Source organism: Diabrotica virgifera, chromosome 8 (genome assembly GCF_917563875.1).
Source record: "Diabrotica virgifera virgifera chromosome 8, PGI_DIABVI_V3a".
Lineage (NCBI taxonomy): Eukaryota > Metazoa > Arthropoda > Insecta > Coleoptera > Chrysomelidae > Diabrotica > Diabrotica virgifera.
In genome coordinates, this window is record NC_065450.1 from 165,649,503 (window position 1) to 165,664,033 (window position 14,531).

A 14,531-nucleotide genomic window follows, 5' to 3' on the forward strand; every position below is an offset into this window, starting at 1 on the left:
AAATAAATATACCAATGACATCAAATATTTATATTTACGTCGTTGAAAAATACTAACCTAGAATTACAATTGTCATTTTACCCGTTAACATTGTGAAAGTACTGTCATGATACATTACTTTTGTGTGAAAATATCTTTTGTGTGAAAATATCTATTCGCATTTTACGTAACGTCAACGTTCCGTCAATTATAAATCTATAAGTTTAAGTCGCTTTAATATGGAAGTACCCGTCAACAAATACATAATTTTCGAAGTTCTATGTATAATAACCATGGACGTACGTTTACTTCTATCACTTCGAGCTTAATGTGTTAGAGCGAATTCGACAAACTATAACGCAATGAAAGAAGGGTTTGGGATAAACTACAATTCGTAGGAAATTACAAAACATAAAACAGTTATTATATTTAGTTATTATTCTTTCTTTAATGTTTATTGTCTATTGTTTTTAAATAATGTAATACATGCATTTCTTACTGCACTTTTCTCTTCTTTTGTTTCACGTCGAGTTATTTAAAAGCGTCAAATAAGAATATGACGTCTTTACCATCTAAAACAAAAAATAGTGTTGGATTGGTGTGAAATAAATATAAAGAAACAAGTCAAAGTTTTTAATCTAACAAAATATAAAATAATATTAAATTATAAACCATGTCTAAGAAATTATTAGAAGACGGAGACTGGGAAGGCCGAAAAAAATGGAAGTCCTAGCTGACGGAAGGGAAACGGCATTAGCTGTAGACAACCCTTTATATATACATATATATACGCGGAGTCAAACGCGGAGTCAAACCCGGAAAACAACAGAAAGCATATATATATATATATATATATATATATATATATATATATATATATATATATATATATATATATATATATATATATATATATATATATATATATATATATATAAATAGATGAAATAGAGAATGTGGAAAAATCCCCTTACGAACAATTCACACATCCACCATTTCGGGCTGGGAAAAATTTTTTCGAATAGAATCAAAGATCCAAACACCAGTTCTTAGAAATGTGTTTCGCCCTCTTCAACCTCTCTGGGCTCGTCGGTAAAGACAAGAGGTTGAATATCTTTAGATACATTCTAATCAAAAAACAACATTCGAGACATAGACATAGAAGGTGCGTAAGTCTACGGCAAATCCGACAATGACAGTCTCAAGCTTTAATTCCCTAATTACTTAAAGTAAGTAAAATATATGTTTAAAAACATAAGATGTAGATCTTTGAAACACACTCAGTGAACCAAAGATCTGTCATTGTCGGATTTGCCGTAGACTTACGCACCTTCTATGTCTAGGTCTCGAATGTTGTTTTTTGATTAGAATGTGTCTAAAGATATTCAACCTCTTGTCTTTACCGACGAGCCCAGAGAGGTTGAAGAGGGCGAAACACATTTCTAAGAACTGGTGTTTGGATCTTTGATTCTATTCGAAAAAATTTTTCCCAGCCCGAAATGGTGGATGTGTGAATTGTTCGTAAGGGGATTTTTCCACATTCTCTATTTCATCTATTTGATTTCGTACGAGTGGTCGTTAAACCAATAACCTTGGATCTTTGGTTCACTGAGTGTGTTTCAAAGATCTACATCTTATGTTTTTAAATATATATATATATATATATATATATATATATATATATATATATATATATATATATATATATATATATATAAACAACAAGGTTGAACTATTGGGGTAGCAGCAATCTCAAAGAAAACTCTTTATAATAGTTCCAAGCTTTCGAAAATGTTTATTTTCATCATCAGGGAAACTACAATCATAAATAGACAGTATTTAACAAATAGGCGAAATGAAATTAATAATAATTGCTATCTTTGTGTTACCAAAAATCCAGAACACCATAGTTTTCTCTCACTAAACCAGGTGTCGAGGATCCCCAAAAACAACAAAATATTGTTCTGAGAAATGCAGAGTCAATACTTTCACTAAAAACACTGCACATCACAAAACAATCTTACTAAAGAGTTACTTATATGTTATGTACTTACATTATTTGAGGATGTTTTTTGCTACTATTTGTTATTTGATATTTGCTACCCCAATAGTTCAACCTTGTTTCCTAACTGTTCAGCAAAGATTATATACCTGTTATATATATATATATATATATATATATATATATATATATATATATATATATATATATATATATATATATATATATGCTTTCTGTTGTTTTCCGGGTTTGACTCCGCGTTGAATAATTTTGGTTTTGAGAAAAACCATTATTTTGACGACGTTTCGGCAAGATCTCACTTGCCATTGTCAAGTCAGGTAGTTCCGCTTCTCGCTGCTGCTTGAAGTAAACTGAATTCTCACCCACGATACCGTCACTTATGTAGTTGATCCTGATGGGGCTGCTTGCCCTGGGCGAACTCTGGCTCTTGTTATTGGTCCAGTGTAGGTTTCACTCGCCGGAGGGATGTTACGCATAGAAGTTGCGGCCTGATTTATTTTGGTCTTTTTCTTCAGTACCGTTTTCCATGTTGTCGGAAGCCGTTGCGCATCATCTCTTTGGTTTAAGCCGTTGGGATTTCTTTCAATTTCTATCGATTCTCTGATTTCCCGTTTTCTTTTTATTTCGATGTTAGCTAACATCGTTGTTTGGTTTAGGTTTATTGTATGTCCTGTGTTTGCCACATGTTGAGCCAGGGATGACGTGGTTTCTCCCCTTTCGATAGCATTTCGGTGTTCTTCTCGTCTTACATGGATTCTTCGGTTTGTCTGTCCAATGTACGACTTTCCACAATCCCCACACGGAATCTCGTATACACCTTTACTTTCTAACGCTATTTTGGTTTTTGGTGTTGGTAAAATAGTTGAGATCTTTCTGTCCGTATTAAATATCGTTTCTATGTTGTGTTTTTTTTTTTATATATTTTAAAATTTTTGGAGAAATTGTTCTTGAACATGCAAGGTTTTCCTTTTATAAGAAAGACTTATCTAGTTTTCAAGAGTGTTTGTTCCGCTAAAAACATTGTTTAGTGCTAATTGGTGATAAACATTCGAACTTTGTGTTAAAACATTATACCTTTTTGTGTTGTAATTGTTGGTGAATGTAAAGGTGGGAAGCAACGTTCCAAAATAACGGTCAGTATTATTTCAGTAAATAAATAAATAAACAATAGATATTACGATTTTCACAAAGTAATACATGAGAAATATAATAAAAAAAATATAAAACACAAAAAATAAGAAAAATAAAAAATTTAAAAACCGATAGCGGTTTTTTGAAAAAAAAACTTGTGATGTTAATTTTTGTAAAAGTAAGACTTAAGGTAAATATAGAGTGAGTCAAAAATGACAGATCCATATAATTACACAAATTATCCATACCTGCAACCAAACCATGTCCCTACTGATAATAATGGTCAAATATTAGTGAATCAACCAATACCTTTGTACCAACCTACATCTTACCTAAACACGCAACCAATTATGCCATTATCACAAAAATCCATAAATGGATAACCCTTTAACCAAAACAACTTCCCTCCTGGAACAAACAACAGTTTAACTGCACCTGCAACTACTCAGGACAATGAATGGCAAACAGTGAACTACAAAAAAAGGCAAATAAGCCCTGAAGATAACAGGAACGCTAAAAGACAAACCAAAATAAAAGATTATTGGTTGTCTAAACCTAGCACCAGCACCAGCAATATATATAACAATCTCCAAGAAGAAGATGAGGATAAAATAGACCAATCTAAAACAGAAACGGAAAAAACAGAACCCAAACCACCACCGGTATTTGTATCCGGTGTCGAAGATATGAACCCCTTAAATAAACTTCTTATTGAAATTGCTAAAGATCAGTACACCTTAAAAGCCCTGGGTGAAAGTCAAGTAAGAATCCAACCAACTTCGAGTGAAGCATATACTACTATAGTGAAAGCATTGGACAGTAAAAAAACAGAGTATCATACATACCAGTCTAAACAAAGCAAGCCCTTTAGAATAGTAGTAAAAAATATTCATTATTCAACAAATCCTGCCGATATTAAACGGGACATAGAAGCTCTTGGACATGAAGTTCTAAATACAGGGTGTCCCGGAAAATAGTGCCTTTAAGGTATGGATATAATAAACAATTTGGAACAAAAAAGTCCTATACCATTTTTTTCTAAAGTTAACCGTTTCCAAAAAAAAGTTAACATTGTTTTCCATATACCTGTATTTTAATGTTTGGAAATTTTAATAAACTGGCAACATCGTACGCACTACGGAATAATAACATAAATAAGAACTCGTTTGTGATTGTGATTAACAGTATTTAAAATAATCCAACCTAATTAATACTTATGTATTTACTATTTGTTTACTAAAATTATTTTCTTTTGAAACGTATTGAAATACCTATTGCATAATTTTAAACGAATTACACATCTTTTAACATAAAAACACATCTTTTAACTGAACTAGTATTATGTATTTAGTAAGGTTTAAATGGGTTGAATGCTGAGTATTGCTGAGGGCTTTAACTGAATTACATAGTTTTAAATAGTTTACAGTGGAACTTAAATACACCAGATAATGTCTCAGTAATTTGTTTACTTGTGAACTGAAATAACTAAGTTGTACTTACTTGAACATAATTATTATACCGAGTAGATGTTTCAAGTAACCTTTCACAAACACCATTCATAGGTAATAACATAATAGGTAATACACTCACTATTCGAAAGCATTTTCGGCATTGACACTAAACAGGATTCTTTAAAACTATCTGTTTACTATCTATCTTCTATCTATTTATTTACATGGGACTGTCTATGCTTAAATTTGCGTACCGCACATAGTTGTCAGATTTAAATTTGCCTACCAAAATACATTTTAATTTTTTGGTCAAACGGTTGCATTTAGAAAAAAATGTTATAAGAGTTTTTTGTTCTACATGGTGACCCTGTATATGGAATGTTAAACAAAACAGCAAAAAAACCATTGCCCATGTTCTTTGTCAATCTAAAAATTAAAGAAAATAATAAAGACATCTATAATGTCAAGAAACTAGGACACCCGATAGTTACAATTGAAGCCCCTTATGCTAGAAGAGTTATTCCACAGTGCACCAAATGTCAGAGATTCGGTCATACAAAAAACTTTTGCCATAGAGAATCCAGATGTGTAAAATGCACAGGGTCACATCACACTTCAGAATGTACCAGTAAAATAAAAGATGAAAATGTTACATGTGTAAATTGTGGAGAACAGCATCCCGCAAATTACAGAGGGTGTATTATACATAAGCAACTTCAAGAGAAAATGCATCCAAAACTTAGAGAACGAAATGGACAAACATCTAAAGGAAACAGGGCTACAACACAAGGAATGACATATGCACAGGTAACCAATCAAAATAATCAACAAGAAGGTAACATTATGTACCAACAAAATAGTATAAGTCAACCTAATGATATCTCTGATCTAAAAGCAATGATGAGAGATCTCATTACGCAAATGGGAACAATAATGAATCTTATCACCGCTCTTGTCTCAAATAGGTCATAATGGTCCAAACACTAAAAATAGCATTATGGAATGCAAACGGCTTAAACCAGCATACTCATGAACTCAAAAGTTTCATAACCAACAATGAAATAGATGTCATGCTAGTTACTGAAACTCATTTCACAAATAAAAGTCACCTAGCCCTAGTTAACTACAAAATTTACTTTACCAACCATCCAGATGGGACTGCACATGGAGGCACAGCAATACTAATAAGAAACTCAATCAAACATCACGAACTGGAAAGATTTACAGAAAATCACCTACAAGCCACTACCATTGCAATAGAAGGAGTTACTGGAATCACCAAAATATCTGCTGTATACTGCCTTCCCAAGCACAACAATAAAAGAGACAACTATGAGATTTTCTTCAAAACGCTTGGAAACAAATTTATAGCGGGTGGAGATTACAACGCTAAAAACACAGTATGGGGTACGAGAGTTACAACTACTAAGGGTCGTGAACTACTAACTGCAATGCAGTGCAATAATCTAAACTACCTGTCAACAGGAGAACCCACATATTGGCCTTCGGACCCTTATAAAATACCAGACCTTCTTGATTTCTATATCACAAAAGGAATTGACAGTAAACTAGTCACAGCAAGATCCAGCTTAGACATGTCTTCGGATCACACTCCAGTCCTTATGAACATTTACTCCGATATAACTCAGAATCCAAATCCACCCGCTCTGTGCAATAAAAAGACCAATTGGGATACTTTTCAAAAAGTATTAGATGAAGCAATAAATTTAAAAATACCATTAAAAACACCTGCAGATATTGAATGGGCGATAACTAACCTCATAAAAACATACAGAAAGCTTCATGGGCAGCAACTCCAAACTACAAACAGTCTACAAGAAAAGAATCCTGCCCTCCAACTATAAAAGAAAAAAATTCAGAGAAAAGAAGGCTAAGAAGAAATTGGCAACAAAACAGAACAGTGAGCAATAAAAATAAATTTAATAAAGCAGCAAGGGAACTAAAAAAAATATTACTTGAAGTAAAAAATGATTCTATACAAAGATACTTAGAAGAGCTTACACCAACAGAAGCCACCGACTACTCACTATGGAAAGCCACAAGGAAACTAAAAAGTCCTCAGACACCAATACCACCAGTAAGAAAAAGCAATGGCAAATGGGCAAGAAATAACATAGAGAAGGCAGATGCCTTTGGTGGCTATCTCTCACAAGTCTTTCAACCAAACAGCTTGGAATCAACACCTGAAGAATTTGAGGAAATAAATAGAGTACTAAATGAACCTTACCAAATGGAGCTGCCCATACCGAAATTTAAGTACAATGAAGTTAAGGATGTAATAATGAAAGAAATTAATCCTAAAAAAGCTCCTGGTTATGATCTGATAACGGGTAGGATACTACAAAAATTAACAAAGAAAGGAATAACGGCAATATTACAAATTTTTAATGCAATAATAAGATTAAATTATTTTCCGCAACAACTGAAAATGGCAGTTATAATTATGATCCAAAACCAGGAAAAAAACTAGAGGAATTAACATCATATAGGCCAATAAGTTTACTGCCTGTGCTTTCAAAAGTGCTGGAAAAATTAATAATGAAAAGCATCAAGCCAATATTAGATAGCAAAAATCTCATACCAGAACATCAGTTTGGGTTTAGACAAGAACATGGAACCATAGAGCAAGTCCATAGACTAGTAAAACATATCAGCAACGACTTTGAAAATAAGCGATATTGCTCAGCAGCGTTTCTTACATAAGCCAAGCGTTCGATAAAGTCTGGCACAAAGGTCTACTCTATAAACTAAAAAACCTATTGCCTCATCCGTATTATGAACTTCTAAATTCTTACTTATCTGACAGATTCTTTTCAGTTAAATACCATTCAGAATATTCAGAATTACACCAAATAAAATCAGGAGTACCGCAAGGTAGCGTGTTAGGACCAATGCTGTACCAGCTTTTTACTGCAGATCTACCAACTTCAAGAACTACAATAACAGCAACCTTCGCAGATGACACTGCAATACTCGCCTCACATCATGATCCAGTAACTGCCTCAAGAAACTTACAAGCCAGCCTTAATAATATCCAAGCATGGTTAAAAAAAATGGAAAATTCGAGTTAATGAGACCAAATCAACCCATGTTACCTTTACACTAAGAAGAGGTATATGTCCAGCAGTGTTATTAAATAATCAAATGATTACTCAGAGAAATGAAGTCAAATACTTAGGTTTACATCTCGACAGAAGATTAACATGGAGAACACATATATTTACAAAACGAAAACAATTGGGTCTCAAACTAAGACAACTTTACTGGCTTATTGGCAGAAAATCACAATTAAATCTCACAAATAAGCTCTTAATATATAAAGCCGTACTGAAGCCAATATGGACGTATGGAATTCAATTATGGGGTTCTGCTAGCAATTCAAACCTAGAAATCCTACAAAGATTCCAGAACAAAGTTCTTCGAATTATAGTCAATGCTCCGTGGTATGTTTCGAACAACATAATAGAAAAAGACCTACAAGTTCAATCCGTAAAAACTGAAGTCACAAAGTACAGTGAAAAATACAAAAACAAAACTAGTGCTCATTCTAATCACTTAGTGCGCGAACTGTTTAATTACAACGATGAAGTGCGTCGACTAAAGCGTTTTAAGCCTACAGACTTATTAAACAGATTTAAATCAAATTAATTAACATTTACCACTACATTATTAACTTAGTTTGTTAATTATATGTTAAAGGAAGCCTCTCACTGGAGAGAATTCCTACATGTCATTTGTTCTTCTAATAATTGTCATAAAATTTACTTATTGTTACGAGTGATAACAGATTGTAAATTAAATGGACCTTAAAAAAATGTTGTGTTTTCTCAGCACTCTCCCTATTTTCTCTGTCGTACCCTTTACATATGGCAGAATGGTTTTGCCGATCGGTTCATCGTCTTCTGAAAGATGAATCCTTGCAAGAATATGTACTGTATATGAGGGAAATAGGTTGTATAGTATATATAGTGGAAAAAGTGATTATATTCAATATATTATTGGTAGTATACAGGACGATACTAGCAACAAAATAGTACTGTCTGGGGCAAAAAATTTCATGCAGTTTAAAGAAAAGGTACAAATGTATGAAAAAATACGAGCTGGTAAAAGAACGATGACGAAAGAAATGGTACCAGATACTGGAAGCCATAGAGATGAAACCGCCAAAGGAGATGCAAGGAAAGTAATCCATAAACCAAAAAATGAAAGAGCAGGGTGTTGTTACAATTGTGGAGATAGAGGTCATATATCGAAGAACTACCCTAATAAGAGCCAGGGACTCAAATGTTTCAGTTGCAATAAATTTGGACACACATCTAGTATGTGCACGCAAAGGCCAAGCACAAGCAGAGCCGCAGAAGAACCCAGCACGTCGACAAGTATCGCAACGATCGATGTAATACCCAGTAGCGCAGTTAAGCTCAATATTAACGGTGTAGAGCTGATAGCTTTATTTGACACTGGAAGCGAAATTACGGTTATCAGAAATGACGTGTATGAAAACCATTTTCAAGGCATTAAGTTGACCGCAGAAATTATAAACTTGCGAGGAATTGGTACTAATAGGATCTCGACATGGGGAACTTTTACGCAAATTGTATATGTTAACGATGAAGAAATGGAGTTGAAAATACATGTTGTACCAACTGACGCATCTCGATTCACGGCAATCGTTGGAAGTGATTTGACTAGAAAAGCCAATGTTGTTATAACGGATGGTGAAATAACAGTACAAAGAAAAGTAGACGAAAACTTTCTTATGAAAATATCACTAGACAGAAAAGAAGAGATTGAAGTAAGCCACATTGAAGACGACCAATGCAGAAAAGAAGTAGAAAGATTGATAAAGGAATATGAACCAAGAAAAATATTTTCAACGGAAATTGAAATGAAGATCATTTTAAAAGACGAGCAACCAATATATCAAAGTCCACGGAGATTGTCAATATTTGAGAAAGAAGACGTACGAGAACAGATACAAACCTGGCTAGATGAAGTAATAATACAAGAGAGCTGTTCAGATTTTGCAAGTCCGATTGTATTGGTAAAGAAAAGGACGGAAATACCAGAATTTGCTGTAACTACATATAGCAAATTAAACAAACGTGTTTTAAAAGATAGATTTTCTTTGCCATGAATTGAAGATGTAACTGATATAGCCTTCAAAGAGCTAAATATTTCAGTACGATAGATCTTAAAAACGGATTTTTTCACGTAGCCGTCGAAGAAGGAAGCCGTAAGTATACATCTTTTGTGACACCTGATGGACAAAAAGAATTTCTAAAATGCCCTTTTGGATTTTGCAACAGCCCAGCAGTTTTTCAAAGATTCGTCGCTCACATTTCTAGAGAACTCACTAGAAAAAAGATAGTAATGTATTACATGAAAGACGTCATTATTTTGAGTAATACCGAACAAGAAGGATTAGAGAGACTTAAAATAGTTTTAGGTAGAGTGAGAGACTATGGACTAGAAATCAAGAAGAAGAAATGTCAATTTTTGAAGAGAAGAATAGAATTTTTGGGATTTATAATCATGGACAATAAAATTGAACCTTCGGAAGAAAAATCGTTAGCCATAAAAAGATATCCGACACCAACTACCGTAAGACAAATACAATCATTTTTGGGACTAACTGGATATTTTAAGAAGTTTATACATTCTTATGCACTGGTCGCCAAGCCGTTAAGCGATTTGCTTAAGAAAAACTAACAGTTTACATTTGAGGAACCTCATATACAAGCTTTTCAACGATTAAATGTCTTTTGAGTAGCGGGCCAGTTCTGCAAATTTTCAAGTCGAGTTATGATTTAGAACTTCACACAGATGCAAGCAAATATGGATACGGAGCTTGTCTGATGCAAAAATCTTGTCTGGATAATAAATTTCATCCGATCTATTATTTGAGCAAAAAGACGACACCAACTGAAGAAAAATACTCAAGTTACGAATTGGAAGTATTAGCCATCATCCAAGCAGTAAAGAAGTTCCGTACTTATTTATTAGGTACTAAATTTAAAATAGTAACAGATTGCCACGCCTTCCTGAAGACGATGGACAAAAAAGATCTAACTACGAGAATGGCAAGCTGGGCTTTGCTACTAGAGGAATACGAATATGGAATATAACATCGAGCAGGCACCCGAATGTCTCATGTTGATGCTCTTAGCAGACATTGTGCTGTATTGCCAGAGCACGAACAAATAGAATGCGGAATTATCAAGAGGCTAAAAATATCGCAAGAAAAAGATGAATATATTCAATCAATGAAGAAAATATTAGAACGTGAAGACGAGTACAACAATTATTTCCCACAGAATGATATTTTATATAAATACGTAGATGGTAAAGAACTCATAGTTGTACCAGATGCTATGTAAAATGAGATTTTAAGACGGTCACACGAGATAGGAAATTTTGCAGTGACCAAGACGAAAGAAGTACTTGAAAGATGTCGATTGAACTATGTCAAAAAAGCAAAAGAGAAGATCAAAAATTTCATCACAAATTGCGTAAAGTGCATTTTAGGAAATAAGAAAGAGGGGAAAAGGAAGGTTTTCTAAACCCTTTACCGAAATAGGGACCACTTCTCACCTACCATGTTGATCACTTAGAACCCCTTTTGTCAACAAATAAAAATTATAAACATATTTTGGTTATAATTGATGACTTTTAGATAGTAGTAGAAGAAGTATTAGATTGTTTAGCTAGACAGCGCAACAAACTTTCGGGAATCCTAAACGAATAATAACGGACAAAGGAACGGGATTTACATCTAATGAATTCAAATTATATTATCAGGGAGAAAATATTGAACATCCTACCATTACTGCAGGTGTACCAAGAGGAAACGGTCAAGTTGAAAGAATAAATCGGATAATAATACCTATATTAACGAAACTATCTATTGAAAACCCAACCAAATGGTATAAACACTTAAGTAGAGTGCAAGAGTGCAACAAGCTTTGAATTCGACGTACCAGAGAACAATAGACTGCACACCGTTTGACATATTATTTGGAAAGAAAATGAGAAGTAAGGAAGACGTAAAGATTCAAGAATTAATAGAAAAAGAAGTTGTCGAAGAATTCTCTGAGCAGAGAGAAGAGATGCGAATTCATGCTAAAAAGCACATTGCAAAAATTCAAGAAGAGAATAGAAGAGGTTATGACAGGAGAAGGAGAGAAGCTAGAATATACAAAGAAGGAGACATAGTAGCTATAAAGAGGACACAGTTTGGACCTTGTCTGAAATTAGATAAAAGGTTTCTTGGGCCTTATGAAGTTACGAGGGTGAAGAGAAATGATAGATACAACGTTATCAAGGTAGGAGTTCATGATGGTCCGAACAATACGTCTACTTGCGCCGAGTATATGAAGCCATGGATCGATGGGAAATCGGAAGAATCCGAGACGGATCCTTGTCAGGAGGGCCGAGTGTAGATATTTTACAATACAATGAAATATTAATTTAAGTCTTATAAGTGTATAAGTATATCCATGCCCCACATATGCGCTCATATCGTTCGCCGCTAAGTGGAAGATCAAGGCGCGAGACGAGGACGGGAGACGGAGTCGAATATCACTATCAGCAGCCGTAACCCGTTGTCCTAGGTGAGAGACGGAAAACGACGCGACGCGATGCAATGCGTTGCGATACGATGCGACCAGCAATTCACGCGACGTGTGGCTTATGTAGCGTCGCATCGCGTCGCTTTCCATCGCTCAACCTAGGACAAACGTGACGATGTCAATTCATTCCTATTCTTAAGGCTGTATGACACTATGCATTTTCTTGTATCATTTCTAATATCGTTTCTGATATCGTTTCTTGTATACATTTTCTTGTATCATTTATTGTACGTACATTTGTGCCCTGTATGACACTATGCAAGTTCTTGTATCGAAAACTGTATGAAATTCGGCAAGTGATTGGTCGAAATTTTGTTCGTCCCCTGTCACGTTACATTGGTATGGTAGTACTGCGTCTACAGCTGATTTTAAGGATTTTATAAAATTTATAAACTTTTAAAAACAAATATTTTAATGTTATAATAACTAGAATTTTTACGTTGACTGTTGATTACTTGTGTTTTTTATTTTGTTTTGATATTTGTGCTAAAATATTTGCATTATAATTATCTTCAGTTTGATCCAAATTGGAACTTATTGTATTTTCCTCTATTAAAAAATTATGCAATATGAAACCCAAAGTTATTCTAAATATATGGTTATTAGTAGAACAGTAGTCCATACCAAACGGTATATTAAGTATCAATAAAATATTTATAAATAATACCTACAAAACACAAATAAATTCATCAAGACATAAATCATATGATCTCATTTTAAGCCGCCATTATGACATTTAGAAGTTTTACCAGCAGGTTTTACGTTTTTGCTCTTTGCGCAGAAATTGGCGCAGTTATTGTACAAGAATCTGTGCCTGACACAAATTCTTGTATCGTTTCTGATATCGTTTCTTGTATCTGTGTATGACACTATACATTTTTTTGACATATCAGAAACGATATTAGAAATGATACAAAAAAATGCATAGTGTCATACAGCCTTTAAATATGGGGAAGTATACGGCAGTGTTACCAGAAAATTCATATTTTAAACACTTATCTCGAAATTTATTTAGCGAAATAAATTTCGAGAGTTTCATCATTATTTATATTCGAAATTAAGAAAAATAATCCACGTTGGTTTAAAAAGTATTGTGGCTTATTACCAAGCACTTTCGATTATATTATTATTGCACCTGTTAAACCCAGTATTCAACTGTCAATAAGTAATTTTCAAAAACCAATTTCTATTGAGGAGAGGCTTTTACTGACTTTAAGGTATGTTAATGAGAAAATACTGGTACTATATTGTTACTATTAGTTTTTATTTACTTAATAAACTGTTGCGTAGCATAATTTGAATTGACAAAACCAATGGGGTGTCACACAGCGTCGCGCGTCGTGTCTCGTCGCGAACAAAACAAGTTCGCACTTCGTCGCGTCTTGTCGTAGACTGATTAATCTGAAGACGTAGGCCACACACAAATACAACCATTGATGAACCATTACTTAATATTTTCGCGTCGCGTCGCGTTGTCGCGTTTGTCGTTCACCTAGGACAGGGGTGTCCAACTTGCAATGCCTCAAGGGCCAAAACTAAAACCTTTGATGTTGTCGCGGGCCATATAATAATTTTGTTACAGGTAATAACAAAATAAGGTGAGGTATAAAAATAATTAAAACAAAAAAGAGTATTATTTCTTTTATTAGAAGAGTATTATAGAGTATTATAAAAGCAACGAAAAAGATGTATATAATTAGTGTGAGGACTGTGGTCGATCGGCTTCATCCACCAATGAAGAAATGTCCACCTCCAGTTCAGTTGTAGACAGTCTCATAAGATGACGTAAGGAAGAATCGGTAAGGTTGCTTCTGTTTTTGTTTTTTATGTATTTCATGGAGGAAAAGGCACTTTCACATGTATATGTGCTTCCGAACATTGACGTCATTTTCAGTCCAAAATCTCGCAGGTTTGGGAATTTCTCCTTTGACAGTAATTTGAAAAATTCAGGTCCCTTTTCTTGTCTGGTGATTAGGAACATGTCTGCTTGAAGATCACATAACTCAAGCTGTAAGTTGGGTGGTTGATCATCAATGGTTGCTCCAAGAGGGTTATTATAAAGTAGTACACTGCTTTTGAGACTTTCAATTTCTTCAAATCTTGTATTGAATTCATCAATAACTTGTTCAATTTGTGAAATGCAGGATGAAAACTCAATATTTTCCTCACCGTTGAATTCTTCTGCTATTTGCAGACAGCTAGGGAAGTGTGTCAGCTTGTTCTTTTCCAAAGCACGTTTAAACACGTTCAGCTTATTCCGGAATCCGTTTATCATTCCGATCAAATCTGAAACCG

At 34.1% G+C, this 14,531-nt stretch overlaps 1 protein-coding gene across 1 annotated transcript in view; it reads right to left on the reverse strand.

Moving 5' to 3' along the window:
* Nucleotides 1–446: 446 nt before the first annotated feature.
* LOC126889584 (odorant receptor 47b-like) overlaps nt 447–14,531 on the reverse strand; it is a 74,583-nt gene continuing 60,498 nt past the window's right edge. Inside the window, exon 4 of the mRNA XM_050657984.1 lies at nt 447–551. Coding sequence (XP_050513941.1) covers nt 501–551 — 51 coding nt within the window. The 3' untranslated portion in view covers nt 447–500. The remainder of the gene's footprint in view (nt 552–14,531) is intronic.